Source organism: Benincasa hispida, chromosome 9 (assembly GCF_027475165.1).
Source record: "Benincasa hispida cultivar pf3 chromosome 9, pf3_genome.v1.1, whole genome shotgun sequence".
In the NCBI taxonomy this organism is placed as follows: Eukaryota; Viridiplantae; Streptophyta; class Magnoliopsida; order Cucurbitales; family Cucurbitaceae; genus Benincasa; species Benincasa hispida.
The window spans coordinates 63,449,488-63,470,932 of NC_143486.1; the positions used below are offsets into that span (position 1 = coordinate 63,449,488).

Here is a 21,445-nt window from a genome sequence, read left to right on the forward strand (position 1 = left end):
TTATTTGATTATACCAATTTTCATCACTATACCATATCCGAAATTAGTTTTTGAGAAACTATTTGAACTCAGTTGAAAGGAACTTATTTATTCATTCATTAGAAAGGTGCATAAATCTTCCATGGTTCAAGGTGCTCTCTCATTCTTGGTAATCTAATATTTTAACAGAAAGAATGTTTATGCCTCTATCAAAACTCATAAACAGAGAAATACTAAATACTTAATATAATGTGCAATTATAGTTACATTTTGAATAAGAGAAGCTGAAATTTAAAGAGCTGCTACGAACTCCTTTCCCACATGCAAACTCGGAAGTACAAAAGCAGTCAACAGAAGAGGTCAAAACACCGACCCGAGAGCTCTTATACAAAGAAATACAAACCTAATATGGCCGAAGACGATTGGCTTTCTACAAATCTTATCTCTGGAGTCGATAAATGAAATTATTGAATGAAACAAAGAATGACCGACCTCTTCAAAATTATATATCCAAAAAATGAAACCAAAAAGATATACAAAACAGGATCCTATCATTTTTAATTTTTTTTACATTGCAGCTAGAAGATCTCTCATTTCTGCCACAGAGAAAAAGCTCTCCGTCGGGTAAATTTTAGCAACGAGTTGGGCGAAACTATCGTACTTGTCCAGAAATTCCTTCTGCAATCAAATTAAAATAAGTGTCAGATTGCTTGAACCCAACATGTTTATTAAATACTTCTCCCAAAAAGAGACTACCTTGCACTTATCCCACAAAGAAGGAAGTAGTTCCTCTGATGTTAAGTTCTTCTGCAACTTCTTATACATGGCAGTAATGGATTTGTCAACCTAACACCCCAATTCACATTTAGACACAGTATTCTAGATGGAAATATAGAAATGTATTGCCCAAAAGAATCGAAACTTACTCCAGACAAACTGGATTTTAACATTTTCCGAAGATCCATTTTGGACAATCCAAGTTGGAATGGAACCTAGAATATACACCCAAAGAAGGAAACCTAGAGTCAAGGACTTGATGATTATACAGAATTCAATAATCATCATGCTCCAATAGCAATACATAGCGCATAGTTCATTACTATGGTGCATTACAGTTATTTCTTAGATAGGAAAATCGCATGCATAGTTTTATAAATGGGAAAACAATATTAGCAACATACAAACCTCTTCTGGTGGGATGGTGTAAAGCAAGTCTTCTATTCGTCGAGCAAATTGGAATAACCGTTCAAATTGCTGAAAATTAAAAGGAGCAAATTTCAAACTTATTTCCAGAATTCAGTCTAGTGGGGTAGGGGTGGTTGAAGAGGCCAGGGCGAATGACTTACATAGTATATAATCATACTTATATGTCGTGTGCAAGCTTGCTCATAAGCTTCACTCGCCTGGTGATAGAATTTGGCTAGAGTAGGCACAACGTTGGCTAGATCATAGAGACTGCATGCGAGATCATGAGTGAACAAACACACAAAGAAGTATATATGATTCCAATAAAAGTTGATTGAATTTGTAATGTATACCTATTCTGGAAAGCTGCATAGTTTTCTAAAAGAAAAATGTCTGCATATTTTGGATCTGTTTGTGCTATTTTCTCCAAAGTAACAAACATTATACTGACCTATCAAAACAATGTACATAGACATGGTGAATACTACAGAGTTACAAAACACACATCCATTAGTGATTTAAAAAGCATGCATATCAATCTGCAGTCATATGGGCAGATTGCAGCTGCTGTACACGGCCAAGGGAAGAATAAACCAACTCAAGGACGTAAGAAATTTATAAATGACTGACAGTCAACAATAAAACAATCAAAATGTGTTCTAAAAACTTGCAAATTTTACAGTTCATCATAAAGGAAACTCACAAATTTTGTATATGCTTGATCAACCAAATCCCTGGATTGTCCCTGGATGTACTGCTCCATTCGTGTAGCAAGAGTTGCAAATCTATGCAAAGGCAACAAGTAAAACATATGACATCAAGCAAACTTAAACCTTGATATAGTTAAGAGCACTGAAAAATAATGATCCTTTCCATTTGCAATTAGCTTTTCCCAGACCCGTGTTGCTATGTATAGAAGTACTATAGAAGGAATATTTATTTGACAAAGTAAGATTCTTATGTCAATAAGCCAACTTGAAGCAAATTGACAAAATTGGGAAAAGGTCCTTTTTAGATCACAAAAAGGAAGCAAAATTTTCTTTTCTAATCATTTAAGTAATAGCAGGATAGAGGGCTAAGAAGGTATTAATAATTACCAAAAGATGAGTGATCTAGAGATGGACACAAGAATAAAAAAATGGCATTCAATCGAATAGATATGAACTATGAAAGAAATTATAGCCCTCATCACCTAGAGCACCATTGCAGAATAAAAGTGAGTGGAATATCTTCTAGAACTCAATGACAAGCCAAGAGAAAATATAAGTACTCCGATGTCCAAAATAAAAAAAATGGAAGTAGTTCTTGTTCCAAATAATCCTAGAACTCATCTTCAGAGTTAAAACACTTCACAATTTACAAAATTGCCGGCGATCAGATGTAACAGAGAGGAACTCAGATCAATGCAATAATGTATTAGTGAAAACTAGAACTGTATCTTTTCACCACCCATTTCACTTCATTGCAATTTACACCTTCAGTAGTAGAGAAGCCCAACAGAAACTCAGTGTTACCTCCAAATCCTTTCCAAAAAAGTATTCTCAACATCGTGTATTCAAATATAAGGCTTCATTTTTTACATTACTCACTGACGGAGTGTACATGTCTCTAGTCCAAGAAAGAATGCACAACTATGTAACTATTAATTGTCAATTAACTTGATTGCTACTTATTTTAATCTGACATACAAACATGGAAGTCTTAGTAGTTAATACTTTAAGGGTTGAACAATTACATCAATACTATCTAAAAATTAAACAAATAAATTGCAAAGTAACAACCTTGAACAGCTTGTGAAGAGTAAACACGCTTAGAAGAAAGTTGAATGTATAAGCAAGAACTAGAAGCTGCAGCTTCTAAGTTATGCTACCCAACCAAAGATGTCAATAGTTAACACTTGCAATATCCTATTTCCTGATACTCAAGATTTGTCAAACTTGTAAGAAATAAATGACGAGCTTTCCAGATTTAATTTACCTTGGAATATAAGATAATACGCCCATCTGCCTAACATTTCTCTCATTTCTTTCTATCTGGTGACAAGCTTCATCAACAAACTGTAAAACATTTGCACATTTCAAAGAGGTCGGCAGTGTCACATAGCTCAGAAAGTAAAACTGCTACCATTAGCTTCAACTCAAATGTACATGCACATACACATGTACAATAATAGCTTATTGCCAAAACTTACGCGATTGAACTGCATGGAAATTCTCGACTCCAAGTCACCAAGCAAAAGACGGACAAATCCTGCTGCATCAGCTTTCTGTCCAGAGAGATAACGCTCTGTAATGCCATGCATTGATATGCAGCGCAATGGATCAATTTTGTATGCCCAGTCCACAACAGCATAAAAATCTTCCTGATTCACATTTCAAATAAATTGATTTAATAAACAGCCTCCGTTTTGGAGTTGAAGCAAAACAAACTATATTTCCATTAAACCATTTTAATTCTATGACATCCATGTCCATAAAGAATAAACAAGACTTTAGCTAAACATATCAAATCTTCCGATTGCTATTTCTTTTATAACCACGTGCAATTTAACAAGGGATATATACACTATACCTCAATGCTAACTAGAAATCAACATAGACAAATGACCTTGTAACACCAAACATATAGAATATATAACAAAGGTGATTATTAAGTTTTTAACTACGTCAAGTAGCTAGCCTCATGAATTCTCATTGTTTATACGAAGTAATGGAGATACACAAGATTTTCCAGAAGATTCTCCCCAGCTGCAAGAAAAATGGGAAACATACACAAATAAAAGAATGATATTGATAAGAGCTATGTAATGGATATCCAAAATATGTTAAGTTTATTCTCTTTTTGAATTTATGGTCAGTAATCTGTACCGAGGAAAAAATGGTCAAAATAAAGCATAACGATATGTAAACAAATCGGTAGATATTACCTGAATTCCATCAAGCAAGTCCTGAAGTGATTCATTTAATGCTGCAAGCTCCGCAGAATTTTTCCCTACAACATCGAATGTTGCATGTCAAAATTCTCAAAACTGATGAAATATATTTAATTACTTATGACCAGATATGAGAGATTCCCCCCTCTCCCAGTTGGGAAGGAACAATAATTATAACAGTGGGATACCCGATTTGCTGTCGTTCTCATCAATATCCATAATTCCTAGATCATCGTCATCGTCGTCATATCCTGGTTTACCACCATTAACACCACCAGGTGGCACAAGGGCAGGAACTTCGAAACACATGAAATGAGCAAAAAATGAACTCTGCATTTGTTGTCATAAAAAAGAAAATCATTTACAGAACAAAATTATCATTCGATCAAGTGCATGTAGAACCAGAATTTTGACCTCATCTACAAGAAGAGGGATAAAAATGGTTAACATCTTCCCATAAGCCTCTGAGACAGTGGAGGTGTCAGCTGCATTCATATTCTGGCCAGATCCAGAGGAAGCTTCAAGCCAGACAGTTGGATTTCTTGATGCTTTGGTGCTGGCACGAAGCTCATTAGCAAATTCACGAGCCTAAAGTTGAATAAAAATATCAGATTTAAGAAAATAAATAAATTGTTTGTTATAAAAAAAAGAGAATAAGAAAAAAAAATCTACAAATTCAGCCTAACAAGGAAGAACACAAAACTTTCAAAGCCTATAACGAAGCAAAATGAGACATGACAAACTGGTGAATATGAATGAATTTCAATAGCAGCTAAAGGTGTTCTCATATGGTATATTCTAGAGAAAAGAAAGAAATGAAAAAGAGGTAAAAGGAAACATTAATCGAAGCATAATGGAGGGAGAAGTTAATGGAAATTATTAAACAAACTATTGATTCATGATTGCTTTTTTATTTAGCCAAATTTACTAATTATTTAGTCAAATGTTGGCTGGCTACACCACTTATCCCAGTTGAAATTATCTCAGACAACTATAGTTAAGTGACTTCAGATCTAACCTGACACAGAGGGTAGAGCGAACTATGTTACTCTTCTCAATTTTAAGATCAGGGCCAACGCATGGTAGGTTTAGGCTTCAAGCCAAAATTCAAATCTGGATCTTTTAATATTGAAGCTATATTTGAACGGCCTTAAAATGATTTCAAGATGGATGCGAGATTATGAGTTGGTTTAAATAATTAGGATAAAAATGAAGCCTTTTAAGAAATAGGAAATTCAGCAGTAGTCTCTCTTGTCTATCCCTTAACCCAACCATGCTCAGACACACATGGATTCAACCGGTGTATCCACATAAAAATTGAAACTGAATTAAAAGGGTATCAAAATATTGAAAGAATAAATATATTTTAAAAAATGATCAAAAGCTAGGTAGTAAGATATTTTCACTCACCTCCCTGCGAAGAAGCAAGTTAAGCGAGCTACAATAGGCTTTTCGCAACAGACCCAAGCAATTCTTATCAAGACTCTACAAGAATTAAAAGGACAAGGATAAATTAGTACAGAAGGAGGCAATAGAAGCAATCATACAGCAAATCCTTTTGAGGTAGTATAACCTTTAAATGTTGCAGAAGACGAGCATAAGTCCTGCATTTGTACCGCAAGTCCGCATGATCAGGCCTCTTCAGTTGTCCCCTCTATTTAAGAACATAAAAATCAGCAGTAATTTTCAAATTCAATCTTCAAAAATAATGACTAAAAAATATATATATAAATTGTGTAAATACCTGAGAAAAGTAACTCTTGTCACTTATCATAAAATCCACCAAACTAGCAAAGTAGTTTCTTAAGAACTCAGAAGCTCTTCTAACAAAGGTACTTTTCAGCTTCTCAAGTTCAGCACGTTTCTCTCTTACCTGGAAGAGTGTAGCTACCACAGTTAAATAAGGTTCTTTACTGATGTCCTAAAGAGTAAAGAGCTACCAGCTAGCTATTACACCACATGGTAGTATCTTAATTGCTATTCTTTAGCAAACATCTAAACCAGAACTGACAACTCTACTGTTCAAAGTATTGCACAAAGAACAATTCAGCAACTGAAACAGCTAAAGTTAGGTAGAAATTATGATTCATGGTCAACACATACTATCACAAGAAAACTGAAATAACGGAAGGAAAGTGTGCTACATACAGATCGCATGTTTGCATATGTAGGATCCAGATTGGGTACTTCAAGGCCACGCAAAGCACCAGTTAACCACTCACAGGCTTCCACATTTTGAATCATGCGTGCCTCATCAAATGAACCCCCAGTCAAACATGCTGCATACTACAACCAACAAAACGTCATTTGAGGCTCAAGAAAATTTGCATACAAACCTGACACTTCCTTTAATATCTAATGATTTTATTTTTTTAAAAAAAAGAAAAAAGAAAAAAACCTCAGAAGGGACACGTAATCGTTCAAGGAGTTTATCCAGCTCCTCTATGAGTGCTTTATTATTCACAGATTGCATCTCCAACTTATTGTTCCGGGTTTCTATCTGCTCAGCAAAACAGACAAATTTAAGGTAGGAAGTGTATAAATCTCACTTACATGAGAATTACTAAAATAATAGATTGATCTGATAACTGTATTGTTATAGTATTTGTATTTCATTAGCCAACAAAATTAAAACTTAATTTTTTTTTCATAAGGGGTGAAATAAATACATACATACACACGTGTATTAAAAGAAGGGATTGACTAATTACAAACAAAACAAACCAAGAGAAAGAGAAAATGGCGAAAATGAGAAAGCCAAAAGATTATAACAAATACTTAAATGCAAACACTGTAAATAGAAGAAGCATGCAAATGATGCTAGCAAGGTCGTTCTATGTACTCAGGCACAACAATGTTTATATAAAATGCATAGGAAAAGATAAACAAGAACAAAGAACAATATTTCATCCAATATGCATTCACATCTGGGCCCCAAAAAATTGAAGGTGAGGACAGGAGGAATTTTCAAAAGAGAAATACATATAAAAAGAAAGGTATGTTATTTTTTTTACCGATTCAATGTCCTCCCTCATGTGCCTAAGTTTCACGTTGAAGATTCCCAACCATTCGTCCATATCATCAACACAATTTGTTGCTGCCTCAAGCCCTTGTAGCACCTAAAAGAACAAGCAACCAACGTTTACATAAAACACTGGTTTCAGTCATGAGAAACTTCATAACATCTCAAGTTGCATTAACAGTATTAGTAAGGGCCATACTGAAAGAATATGTAAAAAGTGCTCACGGTAAAACAGATATACTCGCAGTAATAATGCTAAGATGAATGTTAAGCAACTCAGATGTCATTGAGATTAATAGCGGCAGTACTTATTGCCATAAGATCCATAGATTTAAGGCTTATTGTTTTTGGAAATTATAACCAAGCAGTTAACAGGCCCTCCAAGTAAAAATTGTCAAAAAGATTTGAGAGCCAAATGAAAAATTGAATAGTAAAGAAAAATAAATAAACCAGAAATTACTTCATCAATCAACGGTTCACTTTCCAAAATAGCATGGACATTTGCGGCCTCCAAAGCAAGGAGCTCTCGTTTCAACCTTTCAGAAAAGGCCTCAGCTTCACCAATGCCCATCACATAACTGCACATCAATCATTGTTTATCATCAATCAAGCAGCAGCACACAAGTAACAATATTGTGGCAGTATTCTAACATTATTCACACAGCCTCACAAGTCACAATTGACATGAAAAATATGCGTCACAAAAAGAATCACATGAAAACTGTGGGAAGTCAAACTCACGTGCCCAGAAGTGCCTCCATGTCCTCTTCCTCAGCTTGAGAAACAAGTTCCTTTTCTACCGTGACTTTAAGGTCACTCTCTGTTACTCTAGCCACAGCAGGACCATCATTACGACTCCTCTGTGTAGGAACTGAAGGTGTATTTTCCTACATTAATTTCTATACGAGAATCAGCAGAAGAAACTAAGTGGCACAGGCAGTTGTAACAATTATTTTACTTGATTTTCATAATGATAATTCTTACCTCTAAAGAATCAAAAGTAAATAAAAATCAAGTGATTATAAGGACAGGAAGGCATGTTTCCTCAAGCATATTTATGGACATTTCACAACAATGAACTAGTAGTAGACATCTCCAAGCAAATATGAAACCAAATGTGCAAAATAATAATAAATAAATAAAAGCAGTAGTATGTAGTCATCTAACAACGAATGAAAGGGATAACAAGCCATAAATTGTGAACAATATATTTTTTTTTTACAGAAATTAAAATACAAAAATAATATTTATATTAAATTTAGAAAGAAAGAAACAAAGCAAGATAAAAAATAAATAACAAAACTGCATCATAAAGTTAAGTTTCAATATAAAAGAAGGAAAACCACATGCACCTTCGCCCAAAGAGCCATCTCCACGACATCTATACCAACAACTTTTGGAAGTCGTTCCAATACATCTTTGCATATGTTTAAAATGCAAAGCAGAAGCCGGTTCCTAGATGGAAAAAAATACAGATTCAAAATAATTCAAATTTATAAGAAAATGATGTAATGAAAATAAGAAATATAAAAATAGGAACTTCTAATAGCTTACAATCTGCAGCATGTGCAATCACTTGTTTAAACTATGTGCAATGAGATCAAACAAAAACACCAAAAATATATATATATATATATCTTTTCTTCCCCAGAATCTCACCGGTCATCAATATTCCGCATAGTCCACTGGGGTGGGGCAACACTTTGACTTCTTAGGTTATCAAATCCCTGCAAAAATCCAGTTTCACAGAGAAGAATTAGGAAAAATTAACCAGAACTGTAGCATCCACTTTGCAAATATTAGAGACTTAATCATTATGCCATGTCTAAAATTAGACGACGAAAACAAACTTGATATAAAAAATAATAAATAAATAATAACGTGGGAAGGAGCAATTTTTGGACAAGAAATAGTTGGAAACAGAGCATTACCAATGTAAATGTGCATCCACTGGGGTCGTTTGCTATAACTTCCACCTTTGAAAGATGCTTTAGTTTGTATAACTTTGCAGGCTGCATGTGGCTTAGATTATCAATAAGGGAAGCAACAAAACTAAATTTTGGCCACAAAAAAAATCCTTGAACTTAGAGAAGAGAAAACCAACCAAAAAAGCATTCAAGGAATACTCCATATGAAAGCGCATGGAATTTTATTATAAGAAGATTAAAAATTGAAAATTTTCATAAATCTGAAAAAATAATTAAAATTCTAAAATTACCTCTAGAACTCCACCTGTGGAATATTTTAAGACTCGTAAAAAAGCTTTTGTTCGTGGACCTTTTTCTTTTGCTGCAAAAAGAAAACCACAGATGAAACTAACCTGACAGTCTGTCACACATCCAAGATGACCCAAACTACAATCTTGCCGGTTCTAATGTAACTAATAATTTTGCAATATTGAAAATACAGTAATAAATGGAAAATGGATGCAATAACTTGAACATGTCAGTAATCTTCCTCTAAATAGGATGAAATACATGGAGTAGCTAGAGATGTCGTCAGAGCTAGAACAACTTCAATGGAGGCATAAATTGCTAGACAAATAAAAATAAACAAACAAACAAGCAAACAAAAAAAAAAAAAAAAAAGGAAAAAACCCTTGGCTTATACTGAGAACTCAAGGGCACATAAGTACAACTTATAGAATGGATAGATCCTATCCAAGTAAGACTTTGTTCGCTTCACTAGTACTGAACTTAACTATTCAACAGCTCTGAAATGTTGGAAGTCTACCATTCAAAATCCATATACAGCTAACTTTGAAAAGTGGCTTTGCTCCAATAACATAAAACTAAAATGTATGGAACAAAGGACGGGTGTAGTTTTCGAGCAATATCAATGTCAAAAAAATAATATTCACCGATCTATCCAGACTGAAACGATTACCTCTTCCCAGCACAAAGCATATAGTCTTTATTGTTCCATGGCAAAAAGTTAGTCATCTCGGGCAGGACCTTTTAAATGTTATTTAAAATTTCCATTAACTACACACTAGAAATCATCATTTGCATTAATGATTTCCCTGCCATGCAAAAATAATTACACAGTTGCACTCAACCCGAAAAATTCAGTAAAAAGAGGGACAGAAAGCTAATCCATATCAGTAAGAAGCGACAGTAAAGGAATGAGTAGTCGTAATTCCAGAGAGCTCCTGTTGTGTACGTATGCACCTTAGCATATAAACAAAATTGGTTGCAAATTTAGACAGACCAGAAACTACAATAGGTCATCGAATTAAAGAGGCAGATATAGGAAGAAACAGTAAGTGCTGGTAATTTCCGTAGACTCAATTAGAAATTTAGAATTGGAAGAGTGAATTGAGAGCAGAGAATTCAAATTATAGGTAAAAACAATGGAATTAAAGATTAAGGACGTACTGGAAAGAGCGAGAACCCTAGGTTTTGCCATTTGTTGACGTCCTAACATGCCAGATTTTCCCCAGATCCCTCGGCTCTTTGCTACACGAATCGACATCACGACCTTCTGTTTAGTGCCTTCGATGGCAGCCTCGCAAGCTCGCCTGAGCTCGGCGTCATCCGCACTAGATTTCGCCATTTCCGAACTCGAAGCTCCTGATCTGAACCAATATCGAAATGGAATTCAGAGAGAATGGAGAGAGAGAGAGAAAGAGGAAGAAGAGCAGAAAAGTAAAAATGGATGATGATACGCACCGTTCCGCAACGTACTTGGCACTGGCACACGTCTTTCCCACAAGTTTTTTTTTTTTTTTTACTTTTCTTTTTCCTTCTGCTCTCTTTCTGTTTTTAAAATTTAAATATGGAAGAATATTACTTTAATTATAAAAATTACCCCTAAACTTTACCTTTTATATAAAAAATGTCATTATACATGCAAAAGTTTCAAAAATACTTTTATCGTCAGTTTTGGATAAAAATCATTAAAATTTTATTTTTAAAAAATACTCTGTAGTATTTGAAAAAAAAAACCGTTAATTTCTTGTGACAAAAAATGATTTTAAAAATTTTTAAAAATTAAAATACTCCTGATCAATTTGTTTGAAGTTTTCTTAAGTTCGAAAATAATCAATTTTAAAATAAATTATATAGATATCCTCATTTTTTTCATATAGGTACTCTCATATTTTTGTTAATTTTCCAATTCTTAGCTTACACCAATTTTGTCAACCAAAATTTTAAGTTAAAACATAAAATTTCACAAAATGTCAAAATCAAAATCTTCTCTAGAAACATACCAAAACGATAAATGGTCAAATAAAAAAAGTATCAACCTAAATCCTATTGGTTCTTAGGAATTTAATATTTATTCTAGTTCTTACATAGGTTATCGAGCGAAAGAAGCCGTCAAGATGTTACAGATGCCATTTGGGCGTAAATGGAGCAATTAGCAAGCAATGGAAGGCAAAACAATGAAATCGAGTAAGGGGAGACACGGCATTAGACAAGCGCTACGACACTTGTGCCCCACATCATTCACAGAGACAATCTGCTAGGCAAGCACTGCAATCCTGCCTTGCGATGCCGCACGCTCTCATTTGATAAGCGTGCATGAGGAGGCATTCCTTCCGATTTCCACTCCTTCCAAATAGTCAAATATTTTTTTATTTGACTATTTATTGTTTTTTTATGTTTCAAGTGGAGATTTTGATTTTGGGATTTTATGAAATTTTGTGGTATTTTATGTTTTAACTTAATTTTTTTTTTATTTTGATTGTTGAGAAAATTTGTACAAGCTACGAATTGGAAAATTAAGAGAAATATGAGCATACCTATATGAAAAAAATGAGGTTATCTTATAATTTATTTTAAAACTGGTTCTTTTCGAACTTAAGAAAATTTCAAACAAATTGATCAATAAAAATATTTTTTATTTTTTATTTATAAAATCATTTTTACCACGAGGAATCAACGGTTTTTGTTCAAATACTAATGATGAAGGTATTTTTTAACTTTCATTAAGTTAAGGGCATTTTTTAAACGTTTTGAAAATTTAAGGGTATTTTTTAAACAAAACTTTAACGGTTTCCATCCAAAACTAGCAGCAAAAGTATTCTTTGAACTCTTTTTGAAAGTTTAAGGGTATTTTTTGAACTTTTGAAACTTTAAAGACAGTCTTGACACAAAGTGTAAAGTTCATGGACATTTTTTTTATAATTTAACCTAAAAATAGAACAAATAATTGATTTTGCATGTTCACTTGCCTTTTCTGAACAAACATTGAAATAAGAGTCTAAGGTAGAAAATATGGATTCTGCTTTATATTTTCAAATTTACGGTGTTGAACAAATATGTATTTAGCAGACAATTGAGATTCTATTTTTGAAAACTTTTTCTAAATTTTGTGATGTAAAAAATTTAAAAACAACATTTTTACGTTTTCATTGTATCTAGATTTTGAATTTAAATTTTAAAATATCTAACTCTATTAAATAAAGAGAAAAATATTTAGAAATACAATATATCATGTAATAAATTCAATTCATTTTTTTTAAAAAAATATAACATGTAGTATGTAATGTATTATAAAAAATATAGTAGGCGGTCCTTTAGACCCATGCTCTAAAGGTGACCCTCAAACACTGTAGCCGTGAGAGTCTTTGTAAATGGGTCAGCAACATTGTGCTCCGAAGCGATCTTCGCGACGATTACGTCTCCTCGATGTACTATCTCGCGAATTAATTGATACTTCCGCTCTATGTGTTTGTCGTGCCTGTGACTCATAAGCTCCTTGGAGTTCGCCATAGCCCTACTATTGTCACAATAGAGGGTGATTAGCCTAGACATATCTGGAATAACTTTTAGTTCTGTCAAGAACTTCCTGAGCCAGACGACCTCCTTAACAGCTTCGCAAGCTGCTACGTACTCTGCCTCCATAGTGGAGTCGATGATGCACCCCTACTTAGTGCTTCGCCACACTACAACTCCTCCGTTAATAGTAAAGACTGACTCTGACGTGGATTTGCGAGAGTCCCTATCAGTTTGAAAGTCAGAATCCGTGTATCCAGTAAGGATCAAATCCCTAGATCCATACACGAGCATGTAGTCCCTCGTTCTCCGAAGATACTTAAAGATGTTCCTCTTACGGTCTAGTGATCTTGGCCTGGGTTAGACCGATACCTACTAACTATGCCCACAATGTAGCAGATGTTTGTTCGAGTACAGAGCATCGCGTACATCAAATTTCCAACGACAGACGCATATAAGACTTGTCTCATCTTCTCAACCTCTTGAGGTGTCTTAGGACACATGTCCTTAGACAAAGTAACTCCATGCCTGAACAATAGTAGGCCCCTCTTGGAGTTCTGCATCGAATACTTGAGCAACATCTTATCAATGTACGATGCCTGAAACAGTGCTAACACTTTGTTCTTACGATCCCGAAAGATCTGTATACCCAAAACAAACTGAGCCTCTTCCAAATCTTTCATTTAGAATTGGGTCACTAGTCAGTTCTTAATTACAGTAGACCTACATCATTTCCAATGAGTAGTATATCGTCTACATACAACACTAAGAAAACTACTGAAGTGTTGACGATCTTCTTGTAAACACAAGGTTCATCAACGTTCTGGTAAAAGCTATACGACTTGATCGCAGTATTAAACAGTATGTTCCAAGATCTAGACGCCTGTTTCAGCCCATAAATGAACCGGTTCAGCTTGCAAACCTTTTGCTCTTAACCTTGGGCTATGAATCCCTCGGGTTGCACCATGTAAATCGTCTACTCAAGATTTCCATTCAGAAAGGCCGTCTTGAGTTCATTTGCTAGATCTTATGATTATAATAAGCTGCAATGGACAAGAGGATGCAGATCGACTTTAACATGGAAACAGGCGAGAAAGTCTCCTTATAGTTGACTCCCTCTACCTGGGTATAACCCTTTACCACAAGTCGAGCCTTGAAGGTTTGCACCTTCCCATCAGTACCCCATTTGCGCTTGTTGATCCATTTACAACCTGTAGGTCTTACCCCATTAGGCTGATGTACAAGATCCCATACTGAGTTGAAGGACATCGACTCCATCTCGAGATCCATGGCTTTGACCCATTCATCCTGATCTACGTCCTCTATTGCCTTTTGATAAGACAACGAATCCTCAACTTTTCCATCTGCTACCATAGCAAGAATTTTTGTGAAACCCAGATAGCGAACGGGTGGGTTCGCAACCCTCCCACTGCGTCGAGGTTCCCTTAACTCTTGAGGTGGAACCGACCTACTAAATGAACTATCATCAACAACTCTTGCTGATGAAGTAGACTCTTACTCTTGTTGAAGTTTCAGTAGTTTCATTAGAAAGCTCACGCAACACGATTTTACTACGTGGACTGTGCTCCCTGATATGATCCTTCTTCAGGAAAGTAGCATCATGGAAACAAACACCCTATTTTTCGACTGATTATAAAAATAACCCCCTCGTGTACCTTTGGCGTAGCCTACAAAGAGACATAACCTCGACCGTGGTTCCAACTTCCTGGGATTTTCCTCAAGCACATGTGCAACACAACCTCAAATGCAGAAGTGATGTAAACTAGTTTTACGCCCATTCCACAACTCCAGAGGTGTTCTCGCAACACTCTTGGAAGGAACACAGTTGAGTATGTAAATCGCAGTCTCCACTGCGAAACCCCAAAAAGAGTCTGATAAGGAAGCGTAACTCATCATCGAACAGTCCAACAAGGTTCTATTTCTCCTCTCCGCTACACCATTCTACTGAGGTGTACCCGTTGCTAAGAGTTGGGAAATAATTCCATGTTCTATCAAATAGTCCTGGAATGATGAGTCCAAAAACTCTCCACCTCGATCTGATCGAAGTGTTTTAATCCATCTATCCAATGCATTTTCAACTTCAGCCTTGAACTCTTTAAACTTTTCAAAGGATTCAGACTTTCGTTGCATCAGATAAACATATCCATACCTAGAGTAATCATCAGTAAAACTGATAAAATACTCATAGCCACCTCGGGCTCGCAGATTTATAAGACCAAAAAAGTCAGAATGTACTAACTCAAGAGGCTCTTTGGCTCGATAACTTTTTTAAGTAAAAGGTCTTTTAGTCATCTTACCCTCAAAGCAAGATTCGCACACCGGTAAAGAATTTTCTTCTAACTCACTTAGAAGTCCATTCTTCATCAATCTCTCAATCCTATTGAGATTGATGTGCCCTAATCGTAGGTGTCAAAGATGGGCATTTTCTTTTGGAGAAATTCATTGACGTTTAAATTGGGTAACGACGGTTTTAAACAATTCTGTATTATGGAGGGAACTTAAGGCTAACGGTCTTAACACATACAAGTTACTTTCCGGATAAGCTGTACAAATATTAACACCATCTTTATGAATAAACACTTTATCCACATTAAAAGAAAGTGTATATTTACATTGCAACAGACACTTTATAGAAACAAGGTTCATCTTAAATTCAGGAAAAACATATACATCATTTAAAACTAGAAACCTATTCTGTAAAGATAACTAGATCCCTCACACCGCCACAACTGAGACAAAGTGCCCGATGCCTACTAGCATCGTCATCTCACCAGCCTCTAGTTGTCGCCAAGATCTAATCCCCTGAAAAGAAAAATAAACGTGATTAGTAGCGCCAAATCAATTATCCAGCAGAATCATCATTCTCCACTAAACATGTTTCTTGTACAAGTAAATCATATTTACCTTTATCTGCCTTGGCCTTAGCCTCGACAACCTTCCTTTCCTTCAGCCAACGAGGACAGTTCCTCTTCCAATATCCGTCTTGATTGCAATGGAAACATTTTCCCTTTTCAACCGGTGGCGGACACCTTCTTAGGGCGACAAATGGCTGGTTAGTAGGTGTTTTCCCTTTGCCCTTACCACCCTTCTTCTTCTTCCCCTTTGCAGAGTTAGAAGTAAAAGGTGCAGACTTCGTTCCTGAGGTCGAACCTCGATGGAACGTCCTAGAGGATGAAGCAATATTTGCCTCATCCTTTTTTCTCTCCTTACTTTTCAGTAAAGATTGGTATGTCTGCAACTCGTTGAGGAGAGTTGTAAGGGTTTATTTCACTTTGTTAAAAATCACATTGCTAACAAAGTGCAGAAAGCTCTCCGACAAAGAATGCAGGATTATGCTAACCTGACTGCCCTCATCGATAGTATACCCATTCAACTCCGCCACATTGAAGTGGACCATCATGTTAAGCACATGTTCAAGAATAGAGATGCTTTCCTCCATCTTAGAGTTGAATATATATTTAAGAGCCTCGTGCTTGAGCTGTTCAGACGGTTGTCCAAACATCCCCCGTAGGGACTCCATGATCTCACGTGCTAAGACCATGGGCTCATGCTTCTTGGCCAAGACGTCATTAAGACTTGCCAAGATATAGGCTCGGGCCTTCTCATTTTCCTGTGTCCATCGCTCGTACGCCTCCCAAACATTTCGAGCGGTGTTGAGAGTGATGACATGCAGAAATGCATGTCATCCTAGGCCTTTTATTTAGAATTATGAGGGCTGTTAAGTAGAATATGCGGCAATTATGTTAAGAATTCATGAGAAAATGAGCTTGCGGTTTTCAGCATGATGAATCTCAGCTAACCCATTATTATGCGTTATTATGCGTTCAATGTTCTATTTTTGTAGCTAACGCAGGAAGTGGATGCAAATGCGGAAGCCGGACCACTGCATAGACGACCGTTGATGTGTTATTTTATGAGGTGGAATTATGGATGAAATGCGGGGATGGGAATGCGTTGAGAAATCAAGCTTTCTCAATGGAATCCAAGTATAAACTCCACTGAGTTTCCTGGTGAGTCCAGGGTCGAACTTAAGGACTTGGGAAAACGGTTTGTAGTGGTAATTTTTCACGAAAACTTTGCGGTAACCGGTAACTCAAATAGTTGTTTAGTGTTATTGGTTGCGGTAATGAAGTAAATAAATGCGGCGGATTTGAGAAAAGTTTGACTATGCGATAGATGCATTGAGTATGCGGATGAATGGGTTGAGAAGGTCTTTAATTAGCGTTACCTGGAAATGCGTTAGACTATGCGATCATGCTACACCCATGCACATCAAGTCATTTTCCAATGCAAATGCGGTGCTCTTAAGTCTAGGACGCATGTGTTGGATGCAAAAATGTCCATAGAGCTTATCCCTAAGTCTCTACTCTTTTCCTATGTGATGATGCAAGATTCACACAAAGACAAAGTGACCGCACACAATCATATCCTATCTCTAGGATGCATGCGATGCGTTAATAGCAAACAATGCTTATTCCTAAGCTCCTATCTCTTGGTTATGCATTCTAATCTGACTCTCTCGAGCCTAGATTCTAACCTGACTTTTTCAAGCCTAGATCTTGTCCTTAGACTACCCTCCTGAGTATCTGTAATGGATGAATGAAGCATACATAATACAAGATAATCGCATAGAATGAAGATCCCCAGTTATGCTGGTTAAGTGTTTCTCAACCCATTCAACAGATTTAGCTACTCATGCATAATAAACAAAGAGTGAACAAATATAGAGAATTGAATTCCATTTCTATAAATGAGTTTGAATACAAAATAACAATGGGAGATAAAGATAGAGAGCCTGGTAACAATCCCTTGTTGCCCAAGGCCTTTACACTGGTAACTCTATTCGGTTCAAAAGATATTCTTGCTTCCGTAGGAGCTGGCCCTCTCTCTGATCTTGATGCTTCTGGTACTCTCCCGAGCTCACTGGAACGATCTATCGACACAATCTCCTTCTCTCGCTTTCGCCTGAAAATAAAAGAAAATCTAAGAACAAGGCTAAACTATCTAAGGAAAAATTCTCTAACTCCCCGAACTCCTCAACTGAAGGTTGCCTTCGGTATTTATAGAGCCTTCGGGGTGAAAGGCAACTTCTCTCTTATGATTGCACAGATGGGATGACTTTAATTCTCTGACTGATGCACCGAATATTTGTCATCGAAAAGCTGAGTGTACTTGTTATTGTTAGCGGCTTGTCAACTTAATTCGGATTCGACCGTCATCAGCTTTCCGTCCCATCGTGATTAATTATGCCTTTCACCTAGATGCGCCCACCAAGTTGCAGCAACTCTATGTGGCAATCCTTCTTGAGCAGATGTTTGCGAGCACAAATCACTGCAAAGCCTTGCAGTAATGCTGCGCTCGACCGTTGATTTCTTGTGATCACGCTTTTTGCCTTGTGTCAGTGCATATTCTGCATAAAAATACAAAAATTAACTGTTTCTATGCGATGAACGCATGCGACCGCAATATTATGAACTTAATGCTTTTTTGGAAGCAATTTAACATATTTTATCAACGCAAACCTTCATTGTTTAATTGCTTAGCACTGTAATAACGTGCATTTCTGCCTGTTATGACACCCCCAAATTTAAACAATGCTTGTCCTCAAGCATAAGCTAAAGATTTCCTTTAGAAAGTCGACTGCAATTCTCTTTTCCTAGATTTCTCAAGGATACTTCAAATCTTATACACCAAAATTTTCTTATGTCTTATACAAGTCTCCTCCTAAAATATTTCTAAGACCTAGGGACTGCAAGCTTAACCTTCAAAAAGACTTTATTAGATTCCTAGACATTGCATGATTTATTTCAAAAAACTTTTTCGCTGGGGTGTCAAATGATTTTTATCCTTGCATATCTTTGACATTATTATTTATTTTCTGACCTTGCGCTGATCCAAGTTCCTCGCCTTCGTTTTGGCTTGCTCCCACGTGTGTCATGCAGACATCCAACTACGAGCAATGCGCTCTTTCTCAGACTAAACTCATACCTACTTGGCAGCGGAGTTGCGGTCATTTATTTATGCATTGATCCTGGCGACTTACTTTCGTTTTGGCTTACCCCCACGTGTGTCATGCGGACATCCAACTACGAGTAAGTGCCTTTCACAACTTAACTCTTATCAACATGGGTTTTCCCATTGCATTGATAGTGGAGTTGTTATTCTCACTTTTTTTTAGAGAAGTAAAAATAGCAAGGTCGAAAATAAATAGCTCACCCCCAAATTTAAAATGCGGCAATGTCCCCATTGCCAAAAGATTGAAAGAAGTCATGCGATGTTCTTAGGAAGTTTGGTAAAGTGTCAATTTAAAAGAAAACTAACAGACCACTATCTTTTAGAAATATTTCTTGAGGTGACTATCTTAAAATTAAGTTGACTCTAGTATATACAAAAAAAATAGAAGCATGTGTTTCATCATTGAAATCATAATTGGCAAAGAGAAAGCATGCGGTGACCTACTAAATTTATCAATGTTAAATGATTGCGGTAATCAAAGAGGATGTAGTGATAAAATTTTCAAAATCGAAATGCGATGCGATAGTGCAAAATTTGGAATAAAGTTAAGGAAGAATACAACCCCCAACTTTGCATTGTCGCCTGCATTGTTTGTTGACGCATCCTGCTTTGCGGCGATCTTTTTTTTTTTTGGATTGTGGTGACGGAATAAGATAAGTTGCTTCTTCGTGTAGTGCCTCCGCAATCGTGTACTTGATCGTTTGCAAAGACACATCGAGAGGATCAAATGATTTTAAACAAAACAAAATCTTTTACCGTAATCGTTCAGCACGATCACATTTTTTTCTTAGAGAACAAGTAAAATGCAGATAGATAAATGATAATTGAAGTGTCGTAGAGATGAGAATTCATAGGATACTCTAGAAGACTTGCGCCCCAGATGATGTTGCATGCCAGCGCAGGGGCCACTCCATTTTCCTCTACTCCGGGGTTCTCAGGTCTACGGAAGTCTTTTCTCGCTGAATATCACCCCTGCAATATGCCTTAACTTGCTACCCATTAACCTTAAATGTACGGGCCTTGTCCTCAGTAGTCAGCTCCACCGCACCATGCTGGAATATTTCTTTAATGATGAAGGGTCCAGACCAGCGTGACTTTAACTTGCCAGGAAAGAGTCGTAGCCGTGAATTAAAGAGCAAGACCTTTTGTCCCACATGGAGATTTTTACCGCATATGTGTTTGTCGTGCCAGCGCTATGCGTTCCTTGTAGATCTTTGCGTTCTCATATGCGTTAATCCTCCATTCCTCCAACTCGACTAGTTCAAGTTTTCTCGATTCTCCTGCTTTTTCCAAGTCAAAGTTTAGCTTCTTCACCGCACATAGTGATTTGTATTCCAGCTCCAGAGGCAAATGACATGCCTTACCAAATACCAATGCATACGGGGACATACCTATAGGTGTCTTAAATGCAGTCTGGTATGCCCACAATGCATCGTCGAGCTTTGTTGCCCAATCCTTTCGCGAAGGCCTTACCATCCTCTCAAGTATCAGCTTGATCTCCCGATTGGACACCTCGGCTCGACCATTTGTCTGCGGATGGTATGCGGTGGCCACTTTGTGGAGAATGTTATATTTGCGCAGCAGTTCCTTGACAGTATGATTGACAAAGTGGGACCCTTCATCACTTATTATGGCACGTGAGGTGCCAAAATGAGTGAAAATGTTTTTCTTCAGGAATTTAGAGACTACCACCACATCACTTGCGGCGCATGTCATAGCTTCTATCCACTTGGATACATAGTCGACGACTAACAAAATATAATTTTTACCATTCGATGGAGAGAATGGTCCCATGAAGTCGATACCCCATACGTCGAACAACTCAAGTTCCAAAATGGTGTTCATATCCATTGCATGTTTCCATGAAATGTTACCTGTGCGTTGACATCGATCACGCTTCATTACGTAGTCAGCTACATCCTTAAATAATGTTGGCCAATAAAATCCACTATGTAATACTTTAGCTGTGGTGCGTTGTCCTCCAAAGTGCCCACCATATGGTGAGTCATGACATTGCGATAAGATGCGTTGTTGAGCAGCATTTGGTACGCATAGTCGCAGAATCTGATCTGCCCACCTTTTGTACAGATTTGGCTCATCCTAGAAATATGATCCACATTTGGACTTGAGCCTCCTTTTCTGGTGGTCAGTATAATCCTCTGGAAATTGCTCGCAAATCAGATAATTGACTATGTCAGCATACCATGGTAATTCTTCAATATGAAACAGCTGCTCATTTGGGAACACCACACTCACCTCTGACTCACTGCGGTCAACCTTAGGATTTTCCAATCTGGACAAGTGATCCGCAACTTGGTTCTTCGTCCCCTTGCGATCAATCATTTCTATGTCAAATTCCTAGAGAAGGAGAACCCATCTGATCAACCTCGGCTTCACGTCTTTTTTTGTCATTAAATACTTTATCACCGAATGATCAGTGTGGATGAGCACTTTTGTTCCTAGCAGATATGCTCTAAATTTTTCTACCGCAAAAATTACCGCAAGTAGCTCTTTTTCTGTGGTGGTGTAATTAGTCTGAGCAGGATTCGGTGTCTTACTCGCATGAGA

At 36.7% G+C, this 21,445-nt stretch overlaps 1 protein-coding gene across 1 annotated transcript; it reads right to left on the minus strand.

Annotated features, from left to right (window-relative positions):
• Positions 1–200: 200 nt before the first annotated feature.
• Positions 201–10,797, minus strand: LOC120091391 (exocyst complex component SEC3A). The gene is made up of 25 exons (XM_039049397.2): positions 10,496–10,797; positions 9,337–9,407; positions 9,050–9,130; positions 8,778–8,845; positions 8,471–8,573; positions 7,860–8,005; positions 7,579–7,696; positions 7,111–7,215; positions 6,495–6,596; positions 6,245–6,382; positions 5,841–5,969; positions 5,670–5,750; positions 5,507–5,581; positions 4,511–4,684; positions 4,285–4,426; positions 4,091–4,155; positions 3,356–3,526; positions 3,142–3,221; positions 1,868–1,949; positions 1,518–1,615; positions 1,326–1,434; positions 1,165–1,233; positions 906–971; positions 736–825; positions 201–657 (listed from the first exon to the last, which is right to left on the minus strand). Exons 1-25 carry the CDS (start codon positions 10,671–10,673, stop codon positions 547–549), a joined length of 2,652 nt encoding a protein of 883 aa, XP_038905325.1. The 5' UTR covers positions 10,674–10,797; the 3' UTR covers positions 201–546.
• Between the last annotated feature and the right edge of the window lie 10,648 nt (positions 10,798–21,445).